This window comes from Cydia fagiglandana, chromosome 8 (genome assembly GCF_963556715.1).
Source record: "Cydia fagiglandana chromosome 8, ilCydFagi1.1, whole genome shotgun sequence".
NCBI classification, from domain to species: Eukaryota; Metazoa; Arthropoda; class Insecta; order Lepidoptera; family Tortricidae; genus Cydia; species Cydia fagiglandana.
The window spans coordinates 18,776,472-18,793,322 of NC_085939.1; the positions used below are offsets into that span (position 1 = coordinate 18,776,472).

Sequence of the window (16,851 nt, forward strand, 5' to 3'; positions counted from 1 at the left end):
GCATTTTATTTTGGGGTTGCGATCCTAGGTCTCGTTCTTACCTAGTCCAGCGTATATCGTTGGCTATTCAGCGCGGGAACTCCGCTGGTATTAGGGGGGCGTTTGTGTCGGGTACTTATCGGATTAGAATATAGGTTTATGGCCTATTATTATGTGTTTTGTAATGACATATTTCCTTTTAAATTTGAGGATGCGTGTTGCGGATGACATATGTGTTTAGGCATATTATAATTCACTTATAAATGTCAGCAACTACCACCAGTTCTAACCCGTCACCCTTAACACCTATGGTTAACACTTTCCAGTACAAAATGAACACATATACGTGTTCTTGACAGTGAATGTGTTAAGTCAATCATATAAGTAATATAGAAAAGGAAAACAAAAGTAAAGTAATAAAATAAATAAGAATATGTCCTTGACGTCCTTTTATCAAAGTTTAGTTCTTTTTAACTTTTTACAGACCCGAGTCTTTTGTAAAGACTTGACTGATTTTCAGATACCTTATTTTTTTACAAAAAGAAATGAAAATGCTTTTTCTTCGTGTAAAATTCTTGAGTTGGGTACACCAGACGCTCTTCTGGCAATATGTCCTTGTCCATCCCTCCACATCGCACTGGCTTCATGTCAGATTCGTTCTGCGTGCAGGCAGCGCGTCTTTGGAACCGACTCCCCCTTATTATCAAAAATGCCCCTAACAAGTTCGCTTTTAAGAAATCGGTGCGTGCTTTCTTCGCTGGTAGAATGAAGGATTCCTGGTTTTACTTATATAATTTATATATTTTATTGTTTATATTTAAATGTTAGTTATATGTATTTATATTGCATGCATCGTGTATATTTTGATGTACTTGCATATTATGTGTTAATTTTTTTAAAATGAGCTTTGCGGTTTATATTAAATTTTGTTAGTAGTAGTAGTAGCAGTTGCACCGCCCACAATCTATCTGCTTTGCCTTAAGGTTGACAGGTAGATAATGTTTTTGACATTAAGTCCGCCTTTTGTACGATAAGTTTACCAACTGCTATACTACTTAGTATATAGATAAAACCTAAAAAAATGTTGACGAGTCTTTGTTCGTAGGCTCAAATCCTTTCGATTTGCGCTTAAAAATACTTAATTCATTGATTGAATTGGTTGATTAATTTGAGGACTTGACTCGGCGCTTAAGACTCGGATTATTTTAGCGCAGTCTCGTAAATACGAGTCGTTTCTTCAGTTTGGACTCGAAAGACTCCATTTCCTATAAACACTACCGCACATTAGGTATATTCTATAGATGTTCTAATGAAAGTGTTACAGTATCTATTTCCTGTGTTCGCGTTCGTTAGGTTGACACCGATCTATAAATAGCTTGCGCATGATTCACTCATTGTTTTCCTGACTATAATTTATTGCTTGCATCCAATATTTGCTGGAGGCGTGTTAACTGTGACGTAAATTTTTTTCTTAATACGTTGTTGTTATAAATTGTCTTTATTTTTTGCGACTTCCAAATTCCTAAAATTGAGGTTATAATTCGGGTCTAGGTTAGTTTTTTCAACTACCTCAAAACTCCATCATTTCTCAACCGGTTTGCGAGACGACTTCACCATTTTGAAGTCGGTTAAAAATGCGAGATCTACTCGCCAAAACATGTGACGTCTGAATGAATGAGGTGCATGTAGCTATCTATTTCCTGCGATTGACGCGCTATTAATAGTGCGCGGGCGCACGATGCTCTGTCGCATGCGAAATGGTGCCGCGTAGCTACATCTACTACAGTCGAGTACACAAACACCTATGCTAGCCAAACGTTCCAAAAATATATTTACGTGCCTCTCAGACACTGACAAAAAGGTAGATAGACACTGACATAAATATATAGTAGCGATCAGTTTAAGGGCAATTTTCTATCGTCCAAATCGGCCAATTTTCGCGTTAAAAAAATGTTTCTTATTATTTATTATCAGAGACAATACCGAATATGCCCTTAAACTTAAACGGATCCCTACTACTTATTCGGATCCCTAGTCTTATGTTCAACATTAGACTTTCCGGTTGGTGCTACATCTATTGTCACTTGACAGTACTACTACTGCTGCTTAGCAGTACTGATAATTCCGCTACTCGATGCTAGATGTCCACTATGAAAATATTAGTCTTAATGGTACCAAAACTGATGTATGGAGTGAGCACTCTTGTCTTACTATATTTCTCTATGATTGCACTTACTGTACTTATACACTATATAATTAGTTTGTACATCGACCAGTAATATGTATTTTATGATATATTCCAGAATAGACCGTTGCATCTTTGTTTATATAAGGTTTGTAAATAGTGCACAATATCGTCTAATAATAGACGTGTTTGTTTTGCCCGATATTGAGATACCGAGTAGGTACTCTGGGTAGAATAATTTCTGGTGGCTCTGTGAACTGTAGACCTCGCGAGCATACCTTAAAACTGAATAAGTCTATATATCCACCATTTTGAAAAAAATCCAATAGGTTCTCACAAAATTCCCGAAAACTGAACTTGAACTTTTAGTGAATAACTGAGGGTTCCAAATTCAAAAATAAAACAAGTGCTTCTGGGTCTCAAGAGGATTTTAAATCTGTTACACGCGTGCGGTATTTGAGCAAATTGTAAACGTTTATTTTGCTAATAAACCCCGCGGCACGAACGCCTGATCCTGCGAGACTTTCATCACTTAACATCTCTCGTTCGGTAGTTATGTTTAAAAACCGGGCAAGTGCGAGTCGGACTCGCGCACGAAGGGTTCCGTACCATAAAGCCAAAAAAAAACGGAAAAAAATGCAAAAAGAAAACGGTCACCCATCCAAGTACTGACCACGCCAAACGTTAATTAACTTTGGTCAAAAATCACGTTTGCTGTATGGGAGCCCCACTTAAATCTTTATTTTATTCTGTTTTTAGTATTTGTTGTTATAGCGGCAACAGAAATACATCATCTGTGAAAATTTCAACTGTCTAGCTATCACGGTTCGTGAGATACAGCCTGGTGACAGACAGACGGACGGACGGACGGACGGACGGACAGCGAAGTCTTAGTAATAGGGTCCCGTTTAACCCTTTGGGTACGGAACCCTAAAAATGGTTTGGAAACTGCTAATAAGAAGGGTGGTCTTAAACATTTAGTAAAAGATATTGCTAAAGTAATCTGATGAAGCCGCTAGCGTAGGTTGGCACGTTTTCGCTTAAAATTTAGTTATTTTTCGCAATTGTGGTGAAATATATTTTGTGTAACTCCAGGGGTAAGAATATTGTTACTAGAGTCTTTAAATATATAATAGACTCTCGTACAATGTTCCACTTACCCCCCACGTTGGACAATGTACTATATATATCTTGACGAAGAGCCTGTAGTGGCCTCACCAACATTGCCAACGCGCAATAGGAGCATTCCATGAAATTGCCTACCGTTGGTCCCGTACGCGAATTTTCTGAAGGTTTGCAGGTATAAGAGTTTCCTTTTCTATGACAAATGGTCAAAAATATGCACAGAAAAATAATCGCCTGTTTTAAGACGAAACGAGCTGAGTTTTAAATATTTTAGGTAAATATACCCGTCTCGCTAACGGCAGCGGCTCCTAAAACTAGTGCGATAAGGACAAGGCGAAAAACCCTGCGTAAAAATCTCAAAAATCGAGGGTTCGTACTCGACTGTTTCCTCCTCCAAAACTTAACCAATCGTAACCAAATTTGGAAATCTAAATGATTATGAAATTATCTGTGTCGGACCATTTTGCTTATTTGGCTAATTGATATCAGTTTTGAATACTACGCCTCTCATTGTGTCATAGTCAATGAGGCCATTTTGGCCATTTTTGAAGGGCTCTAGCGCCTTAAAAAACAAAAATATCAAAAAAAGCAAAACCGTCCGACACAGATATTGACAATATTAATCTGTGTTGAAAATATCGTTGCTCTAGCATCAAAACCCACGGAGGAAACAGTCGAGTACGTTTGTATGGAGAAATGACCACTCCTGTTGGCTCTTAAATTCCCGAAAAAAAAGTCTGAATACAAGAAATAAAATGCGTTTTTTTTCCTTCCACGGGCTAGCCCGTGGAATGCTCCAATAAGATGTTATACGGCCATTCATAGTTGTAGGGGTCGCCACCCTCGACCTAGTGACCTGGGCGCACCGATCAATGAGGGTGCGCCGCGCCATTCACGGCTCGTGGCTCAATGAAACGGTTCAGCTTCTAACCCCTCACGTTTTATAGCATCAATTTATGAAGGGATATCTTTTATTTTAACATTTTAAACTCTAGCATCTAGTTAAAAAGCATAAAACAAAATTGCAACCTCATGTGAACGATATGTTCCTAATAGAGCATGCGTAGAGAACTAGAGAACAAAATGGAACTATAAAAATTTACAGTGATATTTATTTTTTTACCATCTAATTTTCTAAATTAATCTAAATTTTGAAAGCCTTTATCTCGGAAACTATTCAATCTACAGAGACAGTTCTAATCTCGTATTGTATTGGGAAATTTAGTCTTCTTTAAAAACGTCTAATGAAGGTACTATCAAAAACTAGTCCTTTAGGGTTAGAATCGCCCAAAATAAAACAAAAACCGAAATTTTCGCAGGTTTTTCGATTTTTGACAAAGTTGCGTTCGGCGCTCGAGGTCACCAATTTGGATTATTCATTGGACCAACATCATAAATAAGTCTGCAAATAATCAGACCTAACGGATTTGACGCAAACGCTAAATGTATAAATATACTGTATTATTATTCTATTTCATTCATTCGTCCAATTATACAAAATAATTTGGTATAATTGGACGAATTATCATCATGTAAAAACATTTCAAGGAAATAAATGTGACTTGTGAGACAACTGTCACTAAATCATTAAATACTTATAAATATAATATACTATTACTTACGTCATCATAATTAGGTATAGGTATACCAATCACTAAACTTGGGTACAGTCGCTATCAGATACATTATTTCGGAGCGGCCCCGGTGCGTATATCTAAATACATGGTGGTGGCATACAATAGTTATTTGTTTTACAAGGGGGCAAAGTTGTTGTTTAACCGCTCGTGCTAATATTGATACCCGAGCAGGCGAAAGATTCCAAAATTGAACCACGAGCGTAGCGAGTGGTTCGAGAAATGGAATCTTGAGCGTTGCGAGGGTTTCAAAGCACGAGGGTAAACAAAATTTGCCCCCGAGTGAAACACAAAATTTTTCACCACACCAACCCAAAGCAAATATTAAATGTAAAATAACAAACACAATCAAACCAAATCAAATCCAAATGAATGTTATTAAATATTTATCACCCCAATTCATCATTTAAAAGTCAATTCAACCAGGAAACATACGATAACAACTCAAAATTTGCATTTGATTACTTTGCCTCACATGTGAATAAAATGCAAGTTTGCTATCAGTTTTTGAAGCGCAAAGTAAGCCTTTCCGAGCTGGTGTGGTGAAAATATCTGAAAACGCCTCTATTGGGTACACGTTAGTGTGTGTCCAGATATATGTGACCACCTTGGCCGCTCCGATATATCTGATGGCGACTGTAGACAAAGTTCTATCGGATATTCAGTGACGTCACGCCGGCATTTGGGCCATGTCAGTTGTCACGGAGCACCGCACACCCGCGCCGCGAAAGTAAACTCTATTTCAAGTAGATACGGTCTGTTTTTGCATGAGAGCCGGTATACGCAAGCAGGATGTGCTGGGTGCATTCTCATTGCGTAGTGAGCGTGAGCGAGTCTATCTCTCAGAGGGCCTAGCGGACACCGAACTTCACAAATTGAAAAAAAAAGATGCCCTTTCTGTTTTACTCCAATTAAGGCGTAATAAGAGTGACAGAGAAAGATGCTCGCAATTTGCGAACTGCGGAAATAAGGATTGGCAAAAATACGTACCTACCCTAAATCGCTTCTAGTCACTTGGTTGGTGTACCTATAGGTACTATTGTACCCCTAGTGTACAGTCGCCGTCAGATATATCGGAGCGGCCAAGGTGTTCACAATATTGTAAGTGAAAATTAATTAGTTTGAACAATGTTTGCCATACTTCACGCCTGAAACACAGGGAATCCTAGTTCAGGCACATGTAAACTATCACTATTTTTAAGTTTTTGTTTTATATTAATGTAACCATGAAATACGTGTTTTTTGAATAAATTATGTTTATGTATGTTTATGTTTAATATCTGAATAAGCACTCTAACTCCTTGACAATAGAGGCGTGCTCAGATATTTGTGAGCACCTTGGCCGCTCCGATATATATGATGGCGACTGTACCTATAGGTACTATTGTACTGGTGCGTAGTGTAGTGTAGCGTGACGTGACGTGTTTGCGTTAAGTGTAATTTTGTAAGGGATATTGAGTTTCCAAAACGTACCGCTTGCCGCGCTGTTCAAAATCCTATACAACAATAGACAACGCCAACGCACGTATAACAGCTAAAGAATGAAATTTAATTTACTTACACTATACTGCAAAACGTAATTCAAGATCAAAAAAAGTAGGTAAACAATGTTGCCAGTTTTTAAAAGCGCGTCTTGTATTTATGTACAAAAAAAAAGTACTTTTTTTAAATAGTAGGAGTAAAATTACGAATAAATAATTTATCTTAGCGTGATTACTTATCAAAAGGAATTTACTATTTTACAAACAAATTATTGCAATGGCAACATTGTCTTACTTTTTTTGGTCTTGAATTACGTTTTGCAGTTTAGGGGTTTTGGTGCCTCGCGTAGCGTTGCGAACGCGGCCTGCGCACAGAGGGCCTACCGCGCACCACTTTCGACGTGTTGCCTCCCTGTCACACTTACGTACGAATTCACAAGTGCGACAGTAAGGCAACACGTCGAACGTGGTTCGCGGTAGGCCCTCAGATGCGGTGACCCGGTCAGTCTTCATTCTAGCTCCATTGATATTTTGCAACGGATTCATTCATGAAATTCGCTCAATAAGACGTTACGACATTGTTATTCGCTGTATACAATTGACGGTGTTACCTTGAATTTTATAAAAAGTTTCAATTCGAAAGGGAGTTTTCTAAAATAAATATTGTAAACCTGATTCCTTCAAATCTGGACATTCTTGGGCTCATTCTACTCAGAATCGACAGCATTCTCCAAAAAGATGTCCCAAATGTCCATTCCATTACGTCACGTTTTAGTGTGATCAAAATTTTCTCTTGTATGTGCGTGACGTAGTGGAAAGTACAATTTTCATAAAAAAATGAGATTTTTTTAGCATCAGGATTGCATATGCTAGAGTTAGACCAAGAAAAGTCTGCAGTGATTCTGATAGGATAGCTCACGCAGTGCGTGTTATTTATACGTCATAATTTCATAGACGTTTGACCATACATATTTTTACTGTAATGCCGTGTAAACATAATTGTATTAAAATAATTAAATTGTATGGACTGACGTTACTCTGTTACGTACCTATATATTTGTGCCTCTCTCGCGTAAAACTCGGCAGACTGTTTTGTACAGAAAATTACAGACAAGGCGTCTCCATTTGGTTATACTCTCCCAAGATTTTACCCGAAAACGGCACGTTTTGCCAAGCAATCCCCGGGCCCGAAGGCTCGGCATCGAAACATTCAAGGTGATATGATGTCTTCTACCAAAAGGTACTTTATCCATCCATAAGGGCGATTTCTATCTGTGTCTCCAAAGCATTATCGCTTTACGAGCCCCGATGCAAATTATTTCGTCTAGTTCCACGCAACAATTTTGTTTATTGTAATAAATTTTACACATGAACATAAGATGACCCAGTAATGGGAACCATAATAGTGTTTAATGTAGTTTATTTTGATCGTATAATAAAATTGCATGAGACTTTTATTGCAGAAAAAACGTACTTTTCAAAAACGTTGTCCAAATCGTATTGTCCTCTCCTACAGCACTGCTGCATGCATGGGCTCGAAACAAAATTGTCAGTACATTGGCAGAGCCCTGTTGCTTTTCCTAGTAATAGCCCTTTTCACATATGTTGCAATCCTACCCGTCAGTAAAAAAATAAAAATTCGTTATTTTTTTTCTTTCAGTACAAACGGTATTCCTTGTATTTGGATTTAGTTATTGCAGAGTATTACCATATAAAATTAAATTACATTAGTATAAGCATTAAATATTAGTAATTTTAAAACTAAAACATTATTTTTGAACAAACGCGAGAACCTCAAAAAATGGTCTCACTAGACGAAAACATGTACATCGGGGCTCGTACCAGCCACTTCATTGTCAATAAAGGCGATTTCTATCTGCGTCTCCAAAGCATTGCCGCTTTACCGACAAAACGGCGCGCATCAAGGTAACTCCCGGGGCTCCGGAGGCTCGCCGGGGCATCCAAGGCTGACCTACTTGCAGTGCCCCAATTCGCTATGACGTCATCCCCTCATTCACCCCTGCACAGATAGTATGGTCGCGATTTTATCGCTTGTCGTGTCATGCGTCCCTTTCGCACTTACTTGTTAGAACGTGACAGGCGTGGTGACAGGCGATAAAGAGGCGACCATCTTGGCCCGACTGCAATCCGGGTCGGGCCGGGACCGGGTCGTGAATGAATTATATTATACTGGCTATTTTTAGAACGGCGAAATAAAAGAGAAATATTTTAGTGTTCCAAATCTATCGCTAACAATTTTTGTATTTGAACTACTGTACCCCTAGTGTAAGGTATATATGTGTATGTATATGTATGTATGCAGTGCAGTGTAGTGTAGTGTAGTGTGTCATTCGATAGCGTGACGTGACGTATGCGTTTGCGTTAAGTGTCATTTCGTATGGTATTTTGAGTATTACACTAGGGGTTTAGGTATTTTTTGCGTTTTACCTATCGATCTAGGATTCCAGGCAGTAATTTTTTTTATAGAAAAAAAGATTTTTTTAATGGAATTTAAGTGTCTGGTACGTCACGCACACACAAATAAAAATAAGATTATGCTTAAAACGTGAACATTTTAGGATATTATATCGTCTGGTTCCAAATTATAAGTAAGAAAAATACTCATCGAATTTGGGCTCGATAAAATATTTTGATTTTAAAGTTTAACATTTTGAAAGGTTTTATTCTATTTACAGTTGTACTAATTTTTCAGATTTGAAAATTTTTATCTACTGCGAAACTTATTCGATCCTAATAGTGTCGTATTGAAAACTTGCATTCATTTTTAGGGTGCCGTACCCAAAGGGTAAAACGGGACCCTATTACAGTCAACGGTAAAAAATATGGGTGCACAAATCATTTCAAAAATATGTCCCATAACTCTTATGTCAGTGAATTAAGAACTGGGACATATTTTTGAGTAAGTTGTCTACACCCATATTTTTACCGTTGACTGTACTAAGACTCCGCTGTCCGTCCGTCCGTCCGTCCGTCTGTCACCAGGCTGTATCTCACGAACCGTTATAGCTAGAACAGTTGAAATTTTCACAGATGATGTATTTCTGTTGCCGCTATAACAACAAATACTAAAAAGTACGGAACCCTCGGTGGGCGAGTCCGACTCGCACTTGTCCGGTTTTCCTTTCTTTCCATTCCGTTACCCTCATACAAAGTGTCCCTATGAAAGAAGGTAAAGGAAAGGCTTTTTCCATACGCTTTGTATGAAGGTAACGGAATGGAAAACAAAATCTTAGGAACCCTTTTTTATCCTATTAGGATCGCAACAGCACGTGATTATGTGTAAAAAATAACAAAAAAAAACCCACATCAGTAAAAACTTTAAATATAATGGTCCAGGGATGCGATAATAACAAAAAATAGGCACATTTACCCGGGTACAGTCGACGTCAAAGAGGTTTACACTTTTGCACCTTACTCCCTTGTAATAAAGCGAAAAACCGGGCAAGTGCGAGTTGGACTCGCGCACGAAGGGTTCCGTACCATAATGCAAAAAAAAAAAAACAAAAAACCAGCAAAAATAAACGGTCACCCATCCAAGTACTGACCCCTCCCGACGTTGCTTAACTTTGGTCAAAAATCACGTTTGTTGTATGGGAGCCCCATTTAAATCATTATTTTATTCTGTTTTTAGTATTTGTTGTTATAGCGGCAACAGAAATACATCATCTGTGAAAATTTCAACTGTCTAGCTATCACGATTCGTGAGATACAGCCTGGTGACAGACGGACGGACGGACGGACGGACGGACGGACAGCGAAGTCTTAGTAATAGGGTCCCGTTTTACCCTTTGGGTACGGAACCCTAAAAATGTAAACATATCTTTGATGTCGACTGTACCTATTACTTTTTATATTTGTTATATTAAATGAAAACAATTCCATCTAAGAAAAAACTGTGTGTATGTAACCCTTTTTACCATAACGCAAGGCATTATTTTCTCAACTTTTGCTCGAAGCAAGCGCCGCCCGAGCGCGCCCGAGCAAGTGATATACCACCGTCTTGAGCTTCGTTGACCTCATTTGACCTGCAGCGCCCTATTTCACTCTGACGTCATACCATTCACCCCCGCCACTCAATCGATGCCCTGGTTCGTGAATGAAAGCAATTTTTCAACCGATGGAAATTTGGCGGCACCTAGTGTCGAGTAAATAGGCAACACTGAAACTTATAATAGGGCCATTAGAGATCATATAATGGAAAGAGGAATAATTTATGAAAATATTAATCTATAAGTCTTTAAATATATTTTTGAGGTAGCCATACAGGGTGGATTTTTTTTAAATGGGACACCAAAGGCACCTAATCTACTGCTATCATAGCAGTCTTATACCAAAATGGTCCAAGGACATCTGTAACATTTTAACTGACGATTATTGACATGTACAGATGTTGAAACAAAAGTACTTACAGTCAGTGACAAAATCGACAATTTTATAAATAAAATATATATACTGGGTCAAGCAGATCTTGTCAGTAGAAAAAGGCGGCAAATTTGAAAAATGTAGGCGCGAAGGGTTATCGTCCCATAGAAAATTTGAATTTCGCGCCTTTTCTACTGACAAGATTTGCTTGACCAAGTATACATGTCATAGGAAATATGTTATTTCATTACTTTTTTCCATAAAACATTTGATGACCGTGACAAAACGGAAATACGAAAATGTAATCACATTTTTTTCTTAATATTCTCTAATCTCTAGAGAACTGCGACAAAAAATGTGTCGGTTGACCTCCTAATAGCCAGAGCGTCCTTTGTAGTTAATCTAATTCGGCTTGCAGCGCCCTATTTCCCAATGACGTCATACCATTCACCCCTGCGGCACAATTGATGCGCCCCAAACTGGGCCGTGTGTTCCCGTCGCTTGAAAAACATAAACGCTAAAGGAACTTAGTTTAAGGGGCCCACTGATTAACAGTCCGCCGGACGATATCGGCCTGTCAGTTGTTCGGAACTGTCAAAATTTTGTTCTAACTGACAGGCCGATACCGTCCGGCGGACTGTTAATCAGTGGGGGCCAGACTCTTCTGAACCAAAAAATACGTAAAATAAATGTTACATCGTCCACTTAACAATTAGAAAGCACGTAGTCGACTTGAATAGAAATGTAGTGTCATTATGAACGTCATATTTTCAAAGAAATTTGACATTTCTGATGACATTCGCCACACCTTGTCATTGGAAATACCATGCAGAGTTGATTCGGTCCGACTTTATACTGGTTCTTTTCACGCTTCGTTCCGCTTGCGTTCGGAACGCCACCCCTGAATCGTGAATGAACCACATCTTCAACGGGCTATTTTTAGCCGTCTCAATTCGGCATCACGGCCAGAGCCGGTTTTGGCGGATGTCGCGACAATTAAGGCATGAATTAAAAGACAATTCGATGCTGCCAACGAACCTGTAATGAGCTTTTTCCTGGACACGCTGTTAAGCGTTTGTTTAGAGCTTAGTCGGTTTTCTTTAACCGGCACTCAAGACGGAGGTCTTAGAGTCTGACTAAAGCTAACTGGGCACCGATTTGATCAGAAAAATGTAATAAACTTGATATTTTCATAGTAATTTATCATTATTGATGTCATTGCCACACATTGTCATTGCAAACGACATGCAGAGTTAGATTTGTCAGAGTCTAAACTTTTCAGATGTTAGTTTGCCTTTATATAGTTGGGTTTATTCCATGAGATTATTGGAGTTACCAAGGTGCTGAGACATATCTGAACTTAACATGCACTTTAACGCCTCAGTGGTAATAAAACTAGCGATCTTGGTTAAGAAAACACCGACACTAGCGTCTCCCGATCTTCGGCGTCTAGTCAACTATATGGCTGCTACTCGACGCAAACTGCATGCGACACCATTTTCCAAAGAATTGACTAGAGACAATTTTTTTTACATGATCCCCAAAACAAATGCAGCTTTTAAAAAACCTGTTGTTGTTACAGATTTCGCGCGCGAGCATTGATGCTTGCAAGGATTACTTCCGCGACGACCTCATCAAGACCGACTGGCAGCTCATGGTGGAGCTTAAGAAACTCTTCCAGATCCTCTAGACCTTCGAACAGAGCTCACTCTCGGTAGACCTTCACAAACAACAGAGCTCTCGGAGTAAGACGCAACGTTTACCGTCTTATCGTCTATTCCATCTACACCGTTCTCAAAATCCTCTTTTTACTGACCGGTCAAACTTACGCGGGTTACTGTAGTCTGTTTTATTGAATAACTAACAGGCCCAGTGTGTCTGTGTGACAGCTATTGGACGACTAAAAATGGTGCATATACCCTGGAACTATAGTAATTGGAAATAATGTGTTTGGTCTGTTTTTGAAAAGGCTTAAAGTCTCCTCACACCTATCGCCGCGGAATCGGCAATAGACGGTTGAAAAAGATTTGTCTGCAAAATAAGGGCGAAAATGACTTCGACGCGTCGTCCGGCGTCGGCCGAGCCGATTTGAGCTGAAGGACGTCATTTTAGCTCATATTGCGTGGATATAAAGCTTTTTTCTAAATATACGCTTTTGTTCGGCGTGATATATGTTGGGGAAACCCTACGACTATAGCGGTTGTAGCTTGACTCGTAAAATCACAAAACTTGCCCGTGGTTTGATTATTTCAGTTGAATAAGTCCACCGTATCCTTTGTATCATAGAATCTCAACTTAAATAGCAACCCATCCCGTACTATAGCGATTTCAATATTTTTTGCAAAATTTTCATGTCTCATAACTTTTGTATATGTATATTCATTATTTTTATCATATAAATTATTATCTGGGCAATTAAAAATATGTCCGTCAATATGGAAATTTAATTTCTGGTTTGTCACGCGTATTCAAAAATAAAGTTCATACAAAAACGTGACGTAGCGGGAAAGACGATTTGGGACAATCTTATTGTCAAGATGGAAAGCGTTAAGAATTCTATGCATGAAAAATAAAAAACGTTAGTTCAGAAATAATCAATTTTTTGAAAAAAAAAGTAAATAGCTCATTTAATTATACGTAGACTTGTCGTACAAAATAATAACATGTACATTGTTTTATAATTTATTTACTGCCATTTAAAAGCCATTTAACATTAATAACATTGAAACATCTTATTGTAAGTGGTTATTGTAAATATAAATGAGACATTTATGATACATACATTATATTTTATTTATTACTTGCGTTTTCAACCTTTGGCATTTTTATTTCTGAACGTGAATAAGTGTTGACTCGGAAATTTTAATTTATTTTTTTGTATTTTAGCAATGAAGTCCGTTGCATAACTCTGATATATAGGGTTGGGTAGTTTCATTTTGAGATGTATCGTGAAACCACCCAACTGTAGTACAAAAAATGCTAAATATGCTCCAAAACTAAGTCGAACATCTTCTCTCATCTCATCAGGCAGGTTATTTGAATTTCGAAACTATGAGGCATTTTGTGAAATCGCAAAAGAAAAACACAGGCAAAACCAAAAAGAAGGTATTGATACTTCAATTACTTCATAGAAACTGTGGACCATAGGTTGTAGTATTGGACTATAATTGGGTGATTTACGGTACCTACTAACCGCAACATAATGGCCATGGGTAGGTATACCTTATCTTGTTGCAAATGGTTTGAAAATCCCAAAGCAGCCTGTAAAATTTTACATGAAAATGCCCTCCTTTTCATTTACCTGTTTAATTTTTTTTCTTTTCATTTGCATGTGTGTTTTGATGAAATCCCCTGTATATATCCAATATAAATGTTACAATAAATAAAAAGCGATCTTATGAAGTGTCTGATCATAATTTATTTCGAGTAATAGTGCAATATGCGATCTCATCGTGAAATTGTTTTTGTCTGGCAATATCTTTTCTGGGAAGTTGTACTCATGTAGGCACTGTATTTTTAAAATTTTTGGAATTTGTATGTAATCTTCATTCAGAATCACGAGTTTTTTCGATGATATTAGGAAAAAAAGTCCTAAAATTCCATTTTTTTTATCCTTCCATTCCGTTATCGCCACAAAGTCTAAGCGGGTAACGGAATGGAAGTAAAAAAAACATTTTTTTTCGCCTATTAGGATCGAAAGAGTTCGTGATTTTGCATACAAATAACATAAACATTTCCATGTACTTGAAAAAAGTTGTATGCTACACTTTAAATAAAATCGCTCTTCTTCGGTGCCTCTGATTCTAACGTAGTGCCAGTTTTATAAATCGATGTCTATTTATACAGATATACCTATGAATAAGCAGATGGAGTGTTGAGCGTTTTCCAAAATAAGTACTGAAAACCGAATTCATATAAATATCGACTTTTTGGGCTCATTTTACTCAGAATCGTTAACATTCTCTTTAAAAAAATATGTTCTAAAATGTCCGTTCCATTACGTCACGTTTTCACGCGTGACGTAGTGGAAAGTGAAATTTCTATGCGCATTTTCGGGACATTTTAGCATCAGGATCGAATATGCTAGTAATGTAATTTTGAGCTGGAAGGACCCAAAAAGATCAAGATCTGTGAGATTAAGTTTTTCAATATCTTTTACTGGAAATCGCTCAGTTATTGTTGGTATAGAAACGAGTTTTAAGTCTGAATTTGAAAAACTCGATTTAGTTTTACTACAGTATGTAGCGGAAAGAGAAGAGTCGAGAAAGAAATGGAGCCCATACATTCCACGACTCTTCTTTTTCCGCGCAGATTCTACACTACTTACGATTTCCCGAGTTGCGCCTCGCGTGACCTTTGAAGCGTATATCAGTCTTAAGACCTAGAGTAGCTCTGTTAGTTAAAAGTTTGTCTTATTCTATTTAACACAAATGTTTTCCAACATTCAAATAAAATAGATAAAGATAGGTATTTCCTATCTACCTACCTACCTATATGAAATGGCGTTTTAACTATAAGTTAAACTTGGATGAAGTTACTCTAGTATAAAATACTAAGTCGAGTTTTAAAGACTCACAAACTTGAGTCTGCCAACGCAGGAGAGCGCTGTTAATGGAATGTATGGGAGGTAGAGGTCGCCTATTGCGGTAGAGTCCGTCTGAGCTAACTACTATGAAGTGACAATTGGAAAGTGCTACCATAAACGTCAGTTCAGTTCTTTAAAAAAAAATGCTTCCATCGAATTTATGATGATTTCGCTAATGTCAAAGTGTGCTCGCAGAGCATGACGTTCGGTAGTTGATTTTAGTAAAGTGATAGCTGCGGGCGCAGCACGGTTCCATTTTTATCGACTATCACTATGCGCGTCCCTTTCGCACTTACAGACTTGTTGGAACGTGACAGATATGGTGACAAGGGATAAAAACGCGACCGTGCTACGCCGCCTGGGCTTTATAAACAGCAAAGATATCTTGCCGGTGTTGACTGAAGAATGGTTAATGGCGTTTCTAGATTATTTTTCATTAGGCGTGTCATTCATTACTATTAGACTGCATAATAAAATATTACACTTTAAGTAACATTAATGAGCAAAGAATAAAGACTATTCTCGACACGACTTCGCCATTCGTCATATTTTCGTAAGATTTGGCGTTTATGGTGGCCCTCCCACACTCAAGTCACTGCAAAGTCTATGAATTAGCTTAGTCGAGCGTTTTCTGAAAAAAAAAAATTGAAATCAGTCTCACAGATCCAGATCTTTTTGGGTTCTTCCAACTCAGAATCACTAGCATTCAATCCTAATGCAAAAAAAAATCCCAAAAAATTGCATGGAAATTTTAGTTTCCACTACGTCACGTTCACACAAGTGAACATTTTCACACTGAAATGTGACGTAATGGAACGAACATTATAGTTTTGTTGTGGTAGGATGGAGAATGCTCACGATTCTGAGTAGAATGAGCCCAAGAAATTGTAGATTTGTAAGAATCTGGTTTTCAGCCTATTTTTTTTAGAAAACGGCCCCACTCTAATGTCTCTCTAGGAACAGGGAAAACAATGGTACAGAGGTTGTATTAAACATGTAGGTATTTCCCTTTTTAAAATGCTTTGTATTATATAGATGGAATCGGACATATTCTTATATTGAAGAAATTATATTAAATTATGAAAATTATGTTATGTTTTATTTACCTACCTTCACACCAAGAATGGCGCAAGTTTATAATTTTTATCTGCCATATTACACACGCTTGTTTATTAAAATTGTAATTATTATTATCGATGCACCGGATATTCGGTTACTATCCAGTATCCGAATATCCGGATATCAGATAATATCAGAAACAGATTGGATTTAAGAAACAGTCACGGTCATCGTACTCGTTTATTATTTTAAAGCAATTTAAACATTCTAAAAATATTTAGTGAGAAGGTATTAAGGAAGATTGAGAGAGTTAACTGATATTTTGTATGAAAAACAATAGTATGGGGTCCCAGCGACTTTCATATCGATTGTCACTGTGACGAGGTACGAAAACTACAACAAGGTACTGAAATTACATTC

The 16,851-nt window shown here is 37.7% G+C and overlaps 1 protein-coding gene across 1 annotated transcript in view; it reads left to right on the forward strand.

Moving 5' to 3' along the window:
• Positions 1-16,461, forward strand: part of LOC134666839 (eukaryotic translation initiation factor 5B) — a 46,827-nt gene extending 30,366 nt beyond the window's left edge. Inside the window, exon 18 of the mRNA XM_063524156.1 lies at positions 12,370-16,461. Within this exon, the coding sequence (XP_063380226.1) occupies positions 12,370-12,477 (108 nt within the window). The 3' untranslated portion in view covers positions 12,478-16,461. The remainder of the gene's footprint in view (positions 1-12,369) is intronic.
• Positions 16,462-16,851: the final 390 nt, after the last annotated feature.